Here is a 13,341-nt window from a genome sequence, read left to right on the forward strand (position 1 = left end):
GATGACCTCTAAAAACGTTTTCATTTACCCCCCCCCTCCCCCCGCCCACCGCCACTCCTTCCACACGAAACAATAATAATTTTAATTATTACTCTGGAAATGCCCGTACATACACTGTATGTGTGTATCGCAGTACGATATTCTCTCTCATTTCCTACGCTATTCACACAATGATTCACGCTGACGACAAACATTCACCCTCAAATAACACTGTTCTGTAATCGGTTTATACGTATATTATTTGATCTAATGCCCAACGCTTCGTAACTCATTAACTACTAACTGGCTAAGCTTCTACAGCCTTAAGCGATTATTTTCCTTTTACCACGAATGTAACGACACCTTTTTATTTTTCAATCGGTTCAAGATAACACTTTTTTATATTGTAAAAACCGGGTAATTTAAAATAACTTTTGTCTCTCGATAACTAAAACTATAATGTTTATCTCATCGTTGTTATTAATAATTATATCTGCTTGTCCTTGGATTTAATTATAATAGATGTGTACTAATATAATATTATAAAATAGCATCTTTAAATACGAACAAAGTTGTAACAAGACTGTAGTTCTATCATCTTGGCCTCAAATACAACACTTAAAGTTCAAGCTTTTCGACTCAAACTTAGTTGGTTCTTAATATGTATCAATTTTTAAGGCAACAATTATTCGAAATTTCTAACCTAAATCTTGACCACAACATTAGTGATTTTATTAAATGGGGAAACTGAACTGAAAAATTTAACATACTATAGGTATATTTTTTTTTTGTTTTAAAAATATTTCTACATATTTTGATTAAACAATAAATAATACAAAAAAAAAAAAAATCGAATTAATAAAAAATGGGTATGCATCAATTTTGAATTTAATTTACATGTACAGATATAATTTGTAAAAGCCTCTAGTAAAATTATGATTTTGACCTTAGGTTTGTGTTAAGACTTTCACCTATGTTTATATCTTGCACGATGGTCGCATGTGCTTAAACTATTATACTTTACTTTATAGTTTTCACTCTCGTATAATAATATTTCAAAAATACAAAATAACCTCTATTGACATTAATTAATGTATTTAAATATTCTTATTTTCTGGGCCATTCTTTTCGAAATTCTCAGCCTCTCAAAAATAATATAGCCACGTCGACGTGTATTTGAAAAAATTAATTTTTATTTTGATAGCTTTTTATAATGAAATGAAATGAAATATAACTAATAACAACATATTTTGGTCTAGTTGATCAACATTTTTTGTAGACCATGATTTTATGTTTAGCGAACTCATACTTTTCCCAAAACATTGTCAAAAATAATTGACTATTGGTATGTAAGTTTTTGATGATAATGTTTGACGTTTGCATTAAATTGTAAAGTACTGTGCGTTTGTGTCGTGCCCGTGAGCATAATAAAATTATAGATATTTTATTTTATCATGTTTGTGTTTTTTTTTTGCAAATTAACTGTTTTACGAATTATTCAAGTCAATGGCTGAAATTGAAGCACTTAACTGCATATTAGTCATTAGTTACGTTTTTTGAAATCACATGTTTTGATTATTTGTAACTGTAATTTAAATGTCTTATTTATTTTAATTTATATTTTTCAAAACAGACTGGATAGTATTTATAATACAATTTAAGTAACAGAAATGTAAACATGTTATTAAGTGTTTGATCATACACGAATATCTTGCTAACTAAAAGGAGGCATCATTTTATCAAAAATCAAGCTCCCTTCAAATGGTGGTTCATATAGTTCTACAGTACGTCGGTATTGGGTTACCTATAATAATATTACATGAATTATTATATTATAATAGCTGGTATATGGGCTAGGATTTTTATGCATTTGCATATTTTTTTCCTGTTATTCCAATTGATTGTTTACAATTTGGTTTATTCTCGATTTTTTTTCCATATTTTGAACATAATATACATATAATAGATTGTATATAAAATCGAAACGAATTTCAAAATGTGATGTATTTATTGTAAAAATGTCTTTACTACGTCTCCATTCATCAATTTATTTTTAATAATATATTAATGTTACTTATATAACTAAATAAAATCAATCATAACATCCTTAATTCGATATCACCAACAATAAAAACATAATTATTATCTATAAATATAAATAATAATAGACGACTACATTGATTATTATCCTATCCATAATAATATATATTTCGTTTATTTTTGGCAAGAATTAGTTAAACCGTAATACTTATAGAAAAATAAATCATAAACTGAAGTAACGTAAATGTATGAGTATAGTGAAATATCCTTAAAAAAAAGGGTAACTACTTTTGCTAGGATTTTCATTCCACGTAATTTGTTGATAACGTATTATAGGTATTTGCATGGATTGAATTGCGTATCGTGGTGTATGGACATTTTTTGAAATTACATGATAATTTTTGCTCAAAACATTTTCGTTATGTACTACAATTAAAAATACAGTAATAGTTGGAATGATATGAAGCTTTTCGCTATTAAGTATATTATTTACTGAACCACAATCAAAGTATTTAGATTGTAATTTTTAGATATTTACACCACAAATATAGATTCTACGAGTACATTCACACCGCTGTACTGTCTGTTGTGTCTGTAGAATTTTTTAAGTTAATGGCAATTATGTAGGTACCTGTCTGGCTGTGCTGTCTACGATATTATAATAGTTAATAATAATATAACATACGCGATAGTTTCGGCATAGATTAGCTCTGCAACATACCGTATACTCTATACTAATTGAAAAATAAATTACTCATTACAGTATACTTACATATAAATTATTTATAATACGTCATTCTTAGAAATGAAGGCTGACATACCGTCTCGGCGCAGAATCTTTTTCGAAAGCAATTCTTTTAAAATTAAATTTAAATTTAACACGCATCCATTGCACGCGGTGACCTTTACTTAATTACGAGGTAAGTACACTTAAAACCTGCTACGCAGCAGAGCGAGTTCCCCGGTTTTATATTTATTAATAGCGCTAGTCAAATATTTCAGTCACAAAATAAAATCGTATATTAACTGTAATATCATTACGACCGTCACAATTATCGACTATCAACTGTACACGTAAAAAAGCGCGCATTGTGGATTGTCCCTTGTAAATTCGATTTTTCCGTCTAATTTATTGTGCCGTTTTTAATTATATACCTACCTGTCGGCTGTCGTTTGAAAAAAATCCTTAAACACGCTACGGACACGCGCGCGGCACCCGACGTCACCGTAATATATAATTCCCGTTAATACTTAATTGACGGTTGCAGGATATCATATACGTACTTGTGTTATTCGCATGCGTTTAGATGCGTACGGCTGCCGCATCAGGTGTACGTACGTTTAATTTATAATTATTGTGCACTCCGATCGCCGCAGCGTGTCATCATAATAATATTGTAATCTAATGGGTATGCCCATTCGGTTTGTTCGACGTAATATATCTGACGATAATGATGATATCCTTTTCAAGTGCCCCGACGGTGCGCTGCAGGCGTGGAAAACAATAATATTGTTCGTGAATTATAATACGCGCGTGTATATGATTGTGTACATATTATACAGATTTAAACGTTTTCGTCGTCTGCGACGGATCGTCATCTCGTCCGCAGTGCATCGCATACCAATAAAAGTCTGCCCCGAAAGAAAAACCGGTAGAAAAATACCCACGGAAAAAAGTCCAAAACCCCGAAAAAAAATGCAATAATTGTCTAATAATACAAATCGATATGATTATCTTGTGCCGACTAAAACAATTTACAATGTAATATATTTATGTGTTTTTTTAAGTACGTAATATTAGCTAAAAAATATCTATTATGTTTTATCACTTTAATAATGTAGTGCGCAGCGCGTACGTATAGTTATAGAAAAAAAAATACCTATTGTGAATTTGTTCCGGAGGGGGAAAAGTCAAAATGCCATATGATTTATTTAAGGTTCATTAACTTCCTGACAGACTCGAATACACGATTTTCCGATGTGTAAATATTAATTTAACATTATGATAATATAATACATTTATATAGGTACATGGGAATAAAAAAATCCGTTTTTCGTGTAAACGCTGACGTGGAAACCTCGAAAAAAATAAATTAGGATAATGTAGTGGGAGGGGGATAAAATTATTCGATGAATAACAAAACAGGTAGGTGGATAGCCGGATAGGTTGTATTATATGTATAGTATGTTTTGGAAATACGACTTTAACACTTTGAACGGAAAAACGTTCGAGTTTTGTAAACTATTCGCTGTACATAAATCGTTATATCAAGTCGATGTAGTGTGTACGATTGAAATATCTATGATCACCGTTTACCATTTCACAGAGATTTATCGATTTTTTCTGCAAACAACTGTTTCAGTGTTGTTGTTAAGACTATATATTATGTACATACATACACATGCACATTACAGCACACAGTTGTTAGTACTAAAAATGAATATTACGCAAAATTAGGTAAAACGTATTTTATGATAACTGAAATGTAATAAAATGTTAACAACTGTAATACACGGCGGTGAACATTTAAATTATGTCTTTGGCAACAGACAATAAATTGTCAAATTAATACCACTCGGCATTTAGTCGAAGTGTGTTGATTTAAAACGATCATGATGTCTCGTATTATACATCAAAACAAGTTAAAATGTAAAGTTGTTTTTACTTAAACGTAAACATCACAATGTGACTACATGGTCAACAAAAATATTTTGATGTCCTTATCGAAAATCAACGCGCAAATGCGTTGGTTGCTGGCTACACGATATTTTGCAGTCAAATAAAACACCTGCACATATTCTATTTCTACGCGATGCGCAAACACGCGGAGCCCCCGCACTAGAAAACACAATAATATTATATTATGCTCACGGCGAGGGGTGTATATAAGTGCAGAATATATTGACGGGTAAAAGTTATATCCATCTCGCACGTTATACAGGTCACGGACTCCACGGACTGACGTGGATACGAATTTTTTTCCGACAAATTGAATCGCGACGACAGAGGTCACAGGAATGAGGCGCAAGATTTTCAACACAAGTCTGATATAATATTTTAATGTATGTATAATATGTATATATTTATATTATATCATATAATATATTATCTTATTAAACCAATTACAATATTCTAAACAAATCATTTATATAGTATGTATATATATATATATATATATATAATCACTTAAAAGAAAAAAACCGATTCGACGTAAAATAAATAATATTATAATATAGTAGGTATTATGTACATACAACGATAGTGATAAATAAAAAAAAAAAAAACAATAAACGAAAAACTGTTTGCAGTACAAAACGTATGTTATATAATACAATATAATATATATATATATATAATACTTGTATAATAATAATGATATTAATAATAATATGTATACGTAGAAGGAGAGACATCTTTCAATGCAAAGTTTTGATTTTAAAAACAAGAAATAATAACTTTGAGAACAACGTCGGGGTGACGTGATATTTTGTTATTACAAATATATATATATATATAAATATATGTCTATGATTTTTAGGTAAATGCCTACCTATTTTAATTTTATAGAAAACAAATACATCGTTCGTGTTTTTATGTGTGTACGTGTGTGTTTCTGTGTTTCTGTGTCACATATATAGGTACTGTAGTACTCATATATATATATATATATATATATATATAAATTTATACAGAGAAATAAAATTATATTATATTATATTAGATGTACGGCCGTTGTCTGCGTTTCGATTTCTGACGTCGGAGGTCAGAGTTTTGGTGATTACTCGACAAACGAAAAAAAATAATGCGACAGTGAAATAATAATGATGATTATTATTATATCATGTCGAGTGACCATCAAAATTCTGAAAAAATGTCGTCGGATGCCGAAACCGAAAACGGTCGACATCGTGAAGTTTCACTAAACCTAATCTAAATCTCATCACTTCAACAATATTTAATAAACAATAATGATACAAATAATTAATAATAAAAAGATAGACGATTATTTATTTATTTATATTTATTTATTTTTAGGTACAGTGATGATAATATATATATTTTTTTTAAACCAAACGCACAGTCAATAAAATATTAAACTTACAATTTATTTACGTAAGGTATTTCCTAAATTACATAGGAAAATTTAAATACACCATTTTTTTAAACTCTAATCCGTATAAGAACTCTACAATAAAATAATGAGGAACATTAGTGAGCGTAAACGCAATTTTAATTAAAACGTAGGTATATGTTTATAACTTTTAATAATTTTTTTTTTGTTTTTTTCTTATTTTTAATTTCAAACATTTTATTGGTGAGTTTATACTTGGGATTTGGAGATGCTTTTAATTCTAAATCAAATAATAATCGTAATAATAATAATAATAATAATAATAGTAATAATAATAATAATAATAATAATAATAATAATAATAATAATAAAAATAATTGTAGTTGTAAAATAATAAATAACAGACTAGTCAAACATAAACCGAATTTACAACATTTTTTTTTTTTTTTTTTTGTTAGAAATTACTCATTTCTAAAAGAGAAAAAAACAAACGATTGTTAACAATAAAAAAAAAAAAAAAAAATCTACACGACAAAATTCTAAACTTATAAACATTTTGTACTTATTTTTATGAAAAATTATTTACACGGTGGAGAAATGGGACTTATATATTGTTTTTTATTATAATACATGATGTGTTCGACACGTTATTTATATTTACAAATTTTCTGGGAATGTATATCGAGATAATATCGTATAATATTAATACAATTATTATCATTTACAATATCGTTTTTCCTTCACATAATCACGCGCATCCACTCGGTCTACACGTAAACGTGACGCGTATGTATAAAGCGGTTGGAAAACTTTAATAATGATTATGTGAACTCGAAAAATGCAGTCTTCGGTGTGGAACTCGTGATGATCTCTCGGGAATGTAGGAGGTACTTTCGTTGAAACGGAATTGGCGCGAAAGAAAATTAAGTTAAAAAAAAAAAAAAAAATAGACGCAAACTGTACAACGTCCGGTGAACGCGAAAACCGTATAGTATATATATATATAGTAGTAGATAGGCATTTGGAATGGTACGTCGTTTTCAGTTAGCATAATATTGTTTTGAGCGAATCGATGTTATGCCGTTTAACCGTGGGTATAATATATAGCCTTATACGAACAGATAAAGGAAGATTAAAAAAAAAAAATATATATATATATGTAAAATTAAATTAAAACAAGACTGTATTTACACCAGACCTATACAGAGGTGTTGTAGCGGTACACGATAGAAAGACGATCGGCGGAGAAGACGTCTTGTTTTCCGCGTGGTTTATAATAACAATGTTATAGATTTTTTTTTTTTCAAAAAAGAGTTATAGTGAAACGGTAACTAAATAAAAAAAAAACACATGAAACTGTATGGTCAAAACAAAAATATTATCGTCATATAAATGTTTTTCGAGATCTATTTGTATTTTGTAAATTATCTATTTATATATATATTTCTTAACGCACTTACATAATATTAAAATATGCGTGTCGAGTATGATCTAATAGTAGACATCGTTATTAAATATAATAAAATTGGTTTTTCGTCGATTCTCTGTGCAGTGGACTATGTGCTCCTCGGCATCCGCCGTCAGTATATCGTCGTACTCTGTACGGGGAGGGGGCTGAAACCCCTCCATGGGAAGAGTCATGTGTTGTCCTTGGAAACGGCCGAACTGCTGTACGACTCGTCGTCGACCATGGACGACGGCAAGATGTAACCACCGGCGCCGCCGGATTCCGCGGTCTTCGAACCGTCGTCCATTTTGATGTATTGGCTGCCCTCCAGCTTGATGTTCTGGTTGACGACGCACTTGCGCATGTGCTTCTCGAGTGTGGACGGCACCGAGAACGGCATCTCGCAGAACCGGCATCGGTACACGTCCTTGCCCAGGCGGCCGTGAGTTTTCATGTGCCTGGTCAGCTTGGAGCTCTGGGCACACGCGTACGAGCACAACTCGCACTTGTACGGTTTTTCGCCGGTGTGCGACCGCCGGTGCACCGTCAGGTTACTGCAGTTCTTGAACACCTTGCCGCAATACTCGCACGTGTCGTTTCGCCGCGACTCTTTTTTTGAGTGCGCCCCCTGTAGGCCCAGGTTAAGGGCCGCGGACAGCGAACTGGGACCGGGTTTCGAGCGGCCGCTACCACCGCCGCCGCCGCTACCCGGTTCACCGACACCGCTTCCGGCCGACGGTGGCTTTCCAGGAAGTCCGCTTAGGAACGACTCGCCCCGGTGGTGCGCCGCTATGGCCGGAAGCCACATGTTCGCCGCGTACAGCCGTTCTCGGGTGAGAAGTGGGTGATGCGGATTGTCGGTGTCCAGCTTCAGCCTCTTGGAGGCCGGATCGAACGGATTCTCGAACGCGGAACCCGGCCCAAAGATGCTGTGGTGCGCGCCAACCAGATCAAGCGGGTTTTGCCCGGCGGCGATCAGATTCTTGGTGAGCTCCTCGCGGAACCGGATATCCGCCGCCGTCTTGTCGACAAGTCCGTTCTCCAGGTTGCGCAACGGGTTCGCTGACTTTGTCGAACTGTTGTTGTTGTCCGGTATGATGGACGGAGACAGCCGGAAGTTGTCCTTCCGCCGGATCCGGAACTGTGGTGGAAGCAGCGAAGACGACTCCTTGAGCGCTTGCTTGTACGCTTCGCTGTACTGTTGGATATTGCTCAGACCGAATTTGCTCATGAGCTCGCCAACGAGAGAGCTCGGTGGTAGTGGTTGCGGTATACGGTCACCGGGCGTGTTCTCGGGCGACGTGCGATTGGAACTGTTGCCGCCCGGCTTCTTGTCGTGTTCGGCCGACGATGTCGACTTGGTCGTCAAGTCCTCCGGCACGTCGCCGCCCTCATCGTTCTCGTCGTTGTCCTCGTCTTCCAACTCCATATCCTCCTCCTCTTCTTCCTCGTCATCATCGTCACCATCGTCCTCGTCGGCATCATCCTCATCAGCATCGTCCTCGTCACCGTCATCTTCTTCCTCGATTTCCGCTTCGTCGTCATCTATTTCAGAATCGTCCTCGTCATCATCGTTGGATGTTAAGTCCGGTGTCGAGCTCGTATCCACCCCATTGGTGGTCGTCCCACACTCGCCACCGGCCAGCCCGTTTCCCCGGTTCGACCGGCGATGCGTTTTCATGTGCCGCTTCAACTTGGAGCTCTGCGTACACGCGTGGTCGCACACTGAACACTTGTACGGCTTTTCGCCGGTGTGCGTACGCCTATGCACTATCAAGTTGCTCAGGAACCGGAACTTCTTTCCGCAGTATTCACACTCACGAGTCTTCTCTTCCTCACCAATCAGCTGTGGTTGACTGGTTATGTCTTGGCACGTCTTGTCCTTGGACGCGTTGGACGACAGGTCAAGCGTGTGTCTGGACGCATCGCCGGCGATCCGGTCTTGTTCGGATAGTGACTCGACCGAATTGTTGTTGCTCACGTTGCTGTTGTTATTGTTATTGTTGTTCAAGCCGACGGTGACTGCTGAGGCGACAGTAGTGTTCGTCTGTGGCGTTACAGTCGGGACCGTTGTTGCTGAGACGCTATTGTTGATATGATTGTTGTTGTTGTTGTTGTTGTTGTTGTTGGGGCTGCTAAAGGGTGGCGTCATTTTTCGCGGCGAAGGCGACGAACTTGGTGCAGTAGCAGCTCCAGGACTAGTGGTACCTGCGAGTTGCCGCAATCGCTGCGAGTAAAAATCCATCTGCGGATCGAGATTTAAGGCCGGTAACGTTGGCGCTGGGTGTCTAGGATTGTTCCGGTCGTTGGCTGCGGCTGCTGCGGCTAGCCCCGGGAACGGTGACGTGGGCATGGCGTTTGCCGCGGCCACCGCCACGGCGAAACCCAGCCCGTGCTGCTGCTGATTGAGTCTGAACTGTTCGGACATGAGCTGCTCCATGCGGAACTGGTGATCTTGGTGGTGACTGGACGTCCGTCCGAACAATGGTGGGTTGCCGATGGGAGACGTCCCAGGGAACGGGGACGGACGCTGGGGAGGCTCGCCCATCGGCATCCTAAGCAAGCCTCCAACAGCAAAAGGGTTGTGCATAGGCATGGACATAGGGTTATTGTCGACCATTGACGGCGGCCCGGTACTCGTGGGGTGGTGGTGGTGGTGGTGGATGGGTGTGCATGTTCATCCGGGATGGAGGCATGCCAAGGGAGAGCGGCAGGACCGACATGCCTGGCAGTGACGACGTGTTGCCGCTCGAGCACCCGGACGATCCCAGCGAAGAGCACGACGAGTTGTTCTTGGACTGCGACACCGGCGACGGCGTGCCGTCTGTGTATATCTTCATTGAGTGCGAGGTCTGGGCGTGCTGCAAAAGTCTCCACGACGAGTTGAACCTCGCCTTGCACGTGCAACACACGAAACTGCTGGGCTCTGCAGACATGAAAGAAAAAAAACGAGAATTTGATTAGTACAGTCGTTGTAATTTCGAAATTTCCTATCGGTCAATTGACTGTACATGCGAGCGAGCACTATTACTCTCGGCCCCACGGGCTATGCATATAATGTAATTTATATCATACACAAGTACAGACTATAATAATAATATAATATATACGTATGTATATTACACACGTATAAGACGACAACAATACTCTCGAGGTCCGGCTCGACGTTGAGAAAAAAAAAAATAATAAAATAAATAAACCCATACTGCGCGCCGCAACCGTCAAGCGTAGGTATATTCAATTGATTTAAAATTTAATAATAATGGAACAAAAGAGCGACGGTGTTTTTATGTTTTCGTAATAGAGCTGGACGTCGTTGTGTTTCTATCGCGTTATTGTATGCAATACGCGTACAGGAGGTAGGTACGTATATCCAGACGACCCTTATTCATTTAATATTGTGTATAGCTTACGAGCGCACGCTGCAATTATTATTCCTCAAACTCGGTGGCACAAAACGAAAGAAAAAAATATGATTGACTTGAGAATAGATTGCGCGAGATCGGACTCCGAGCGACTGCTGAGCGGCGGCGGTGGTGGCGAGTAACGGCCGTTTTCCGGCAGCGGCGACGACAACGACGACGACGCCGCCGCCGCCGCCGCCGCCACCGCGCCGATGACGTGTGGCTACGACCGAAAAGGGTCATACCATACATTATACATAATATTATTATGTGCGCGCGAGCAGCTGACCGAAATTCTGCGGGAGAACAACAACGACGACGACAACTGCGCGTTATTGCACAAGATTCGGCGAGTTTTTGTTATTTAGAAATCTATATTGTATTTCGTGCGCACACAATCAGTATATATAATAGTATATACTCGTCGTGAGTTCAATATACATAGTAGTTGTAGGTCGTAATAGCAGCGGTAGTAGTGGTTTTAGGGGGGCGGTAAAAATTTCATTAAAAAATATTAAACAAAAAAACTCGAGAGAAAGAGAGAGAAACGGACATTCACACCCCATCATATAATTCATATATATCATTATACGCGCGTATATTATGTTTAAAGTGGTGTTTTTTTATATTTTAAAAAATGACCCGAGGGATGATATGTAACGCGACCACCGCCACCGCAAACCCCTCTAATCCCGTTATCGGGTTGTAAAGTTTATTTTTCCCCCCCCCGTTGGACAAGATGTTGGTGTAGAAAATAAAAATATAACGTTTTCGCGGTGGCGGCTGCTGTGCCACGGTAATGGCAGTGGCGGCGAGCGCAATAATGAACGAGTGGCGTATAAACACGGGCGCCGGGTGGCGCGATGATGCGCTGTTACGACCGGACCCCGAGAGAGGATATTATTGAAAAAAAAAAAAAACAGTAAAAACGACTATGGAAATGCAACGGGCAATGTGCTCGTACGCGCGACGTCGGCGGCGCGGCTGGACCGTGCGTGACTCGAATGCGTAACCGCGAAAACGAAAAATGAAAGACGCGAAATATCGAATAATATAATATCGTACAATATAATACCGACCGGAATCGGTTAAATAAAATAATAACGAATCTCATGGCAGATGCGAACTATTGCGCACGAAATGTCGTACCTGCGCGAGCGCGTCGTCCGAATTCGGATCGAAGACGACGAGGTGATTATTAATTACTATTATTATTATTATATTATTATCGTCATTCGTCACACGATAGACGACTTATGGATCGGTGTTCGCCAATAGATGATTCATATTGTGTTATTACTACGATGTGCAATACGAGTACCGACGTGGATTACGACGAATCCGGACGGGTAAAAATATTACGCTATTATCGCGCGTAACGTCTAAATAATATACGCTCTTGCGTTTTCTTTTATACTTATTTCGTTTTTTTTTTCCGCGCGGTCCTCGCGCCACGCACCGTGATCGATGCTGTGGTGGTGATTGTGAAAGGGAGGGGGGCACTGGAGAGAACACGGTTTCTCTAAATAACACGAAAAGTCGAACCGAGCACGTTTCTCCGTGATGCACGATAACAGTGTCGTCTATAGTATAGTGAATATAATATACGCGCAAGTATAGGCTCATCCGAGTGCAGTGCGACAAGAGGAGGAAGGCTATATAGAGGGATATTTCATTTTTTTTCTTTTCATTTTTTTCAAATGCAAATTCTAACCATCTCGCGCTTCACACACACACGTACACGTACACATTATTACGGTTAGGTTTTCTTTCCTCGTCCCGCCGCCCGCAAACGCTGTGCGTACATATACAGCGCACACACACACACACGGTATTATTATAATATATTATATTGTATATATATAGACACGTGAATATACGCGGCGAGTTTCCTCTTCCGGCGCCGCGCGGGTCATATATGCGGGGGAAGTGCAGACGAGGATCGTCGTCGTGTGCGTGTCGCCAGCTATATATATATTTATATTGTGTATAATACGTATACATTATAATAATATCTATGAGCGCATTCATCATCGCCGGCCACAAGTGGACCTCGCCACCGCAACCTCCTCCTCGTCCTGCTCCCGCCCCCGCCACGCGTCTTTAACCGCCGCGTGTATATTTATATTATATACGTATATAACAGTGCGTATATTATAAGAAGATAACGTCGGCGGCGCGGGCACTGCACAAAAGCGGCAGAGGACCCGCGGGTGCGAGCAGCGGAACAATGACGGAGGACCGTACGTGGGTTATCTCATCGTCGTCGTCGTAGTCGCCGTTGTCGTCGTCGTCGTCGACCCTCTTAAGCTTTTTAAGGTTTAAAAAAATAAAAAAAAATAAACGAGCTTTATGGACAATCTGTGTTAGCCGTCATCTGCGCGGCAGTAGATGGTCT

The 13,341-nt window shown here is 38.5% G+C and overlaps 1 protein-coding gene across 1 annotated transcript in view; it reads right to left on the minus strand.

Annotated features, from left to right (window-relative positions):
• Positions 1 to 6,690: 6,690 nt before the first annotated feature.
• Positions 6,691 to 13,341, minus strand: part of LOC113547792 (B-cell lymphoma/leukemia 11A-like) — a 30,687-nt gene continuing 24,036 nt past the window's right edge. Inside the window, 2 exon segments of the mRNA XM_026948292.2 lie at positions 6,691 to 10,184; positions 10,186 to 10,465. Coding sequence (XP_026804093.1) covers positions 7,730 to 10,184; positions 10,186 to 10,465 — 2,735 coding nt within the window. The 3' untranslated portion in view covers positions 6,691 to 7,729.

The sequence above is a fragment of the Rhopalosiphum maidis genome, chromosome 1 (genome assembly GCF_003676215.2).
Source record: "Rhopalosiphum maidis isolate BTI-1 chromosome 1, ASM367621v3, whole genome shotgun sequence".
NCBI classification, from domain to species: Eukaryota; Metazoa; Arthropoda; class Insecta; order Hemiptera; family Aphididae; genus Rhopalosiphum; species Rhopalosiphum maidis.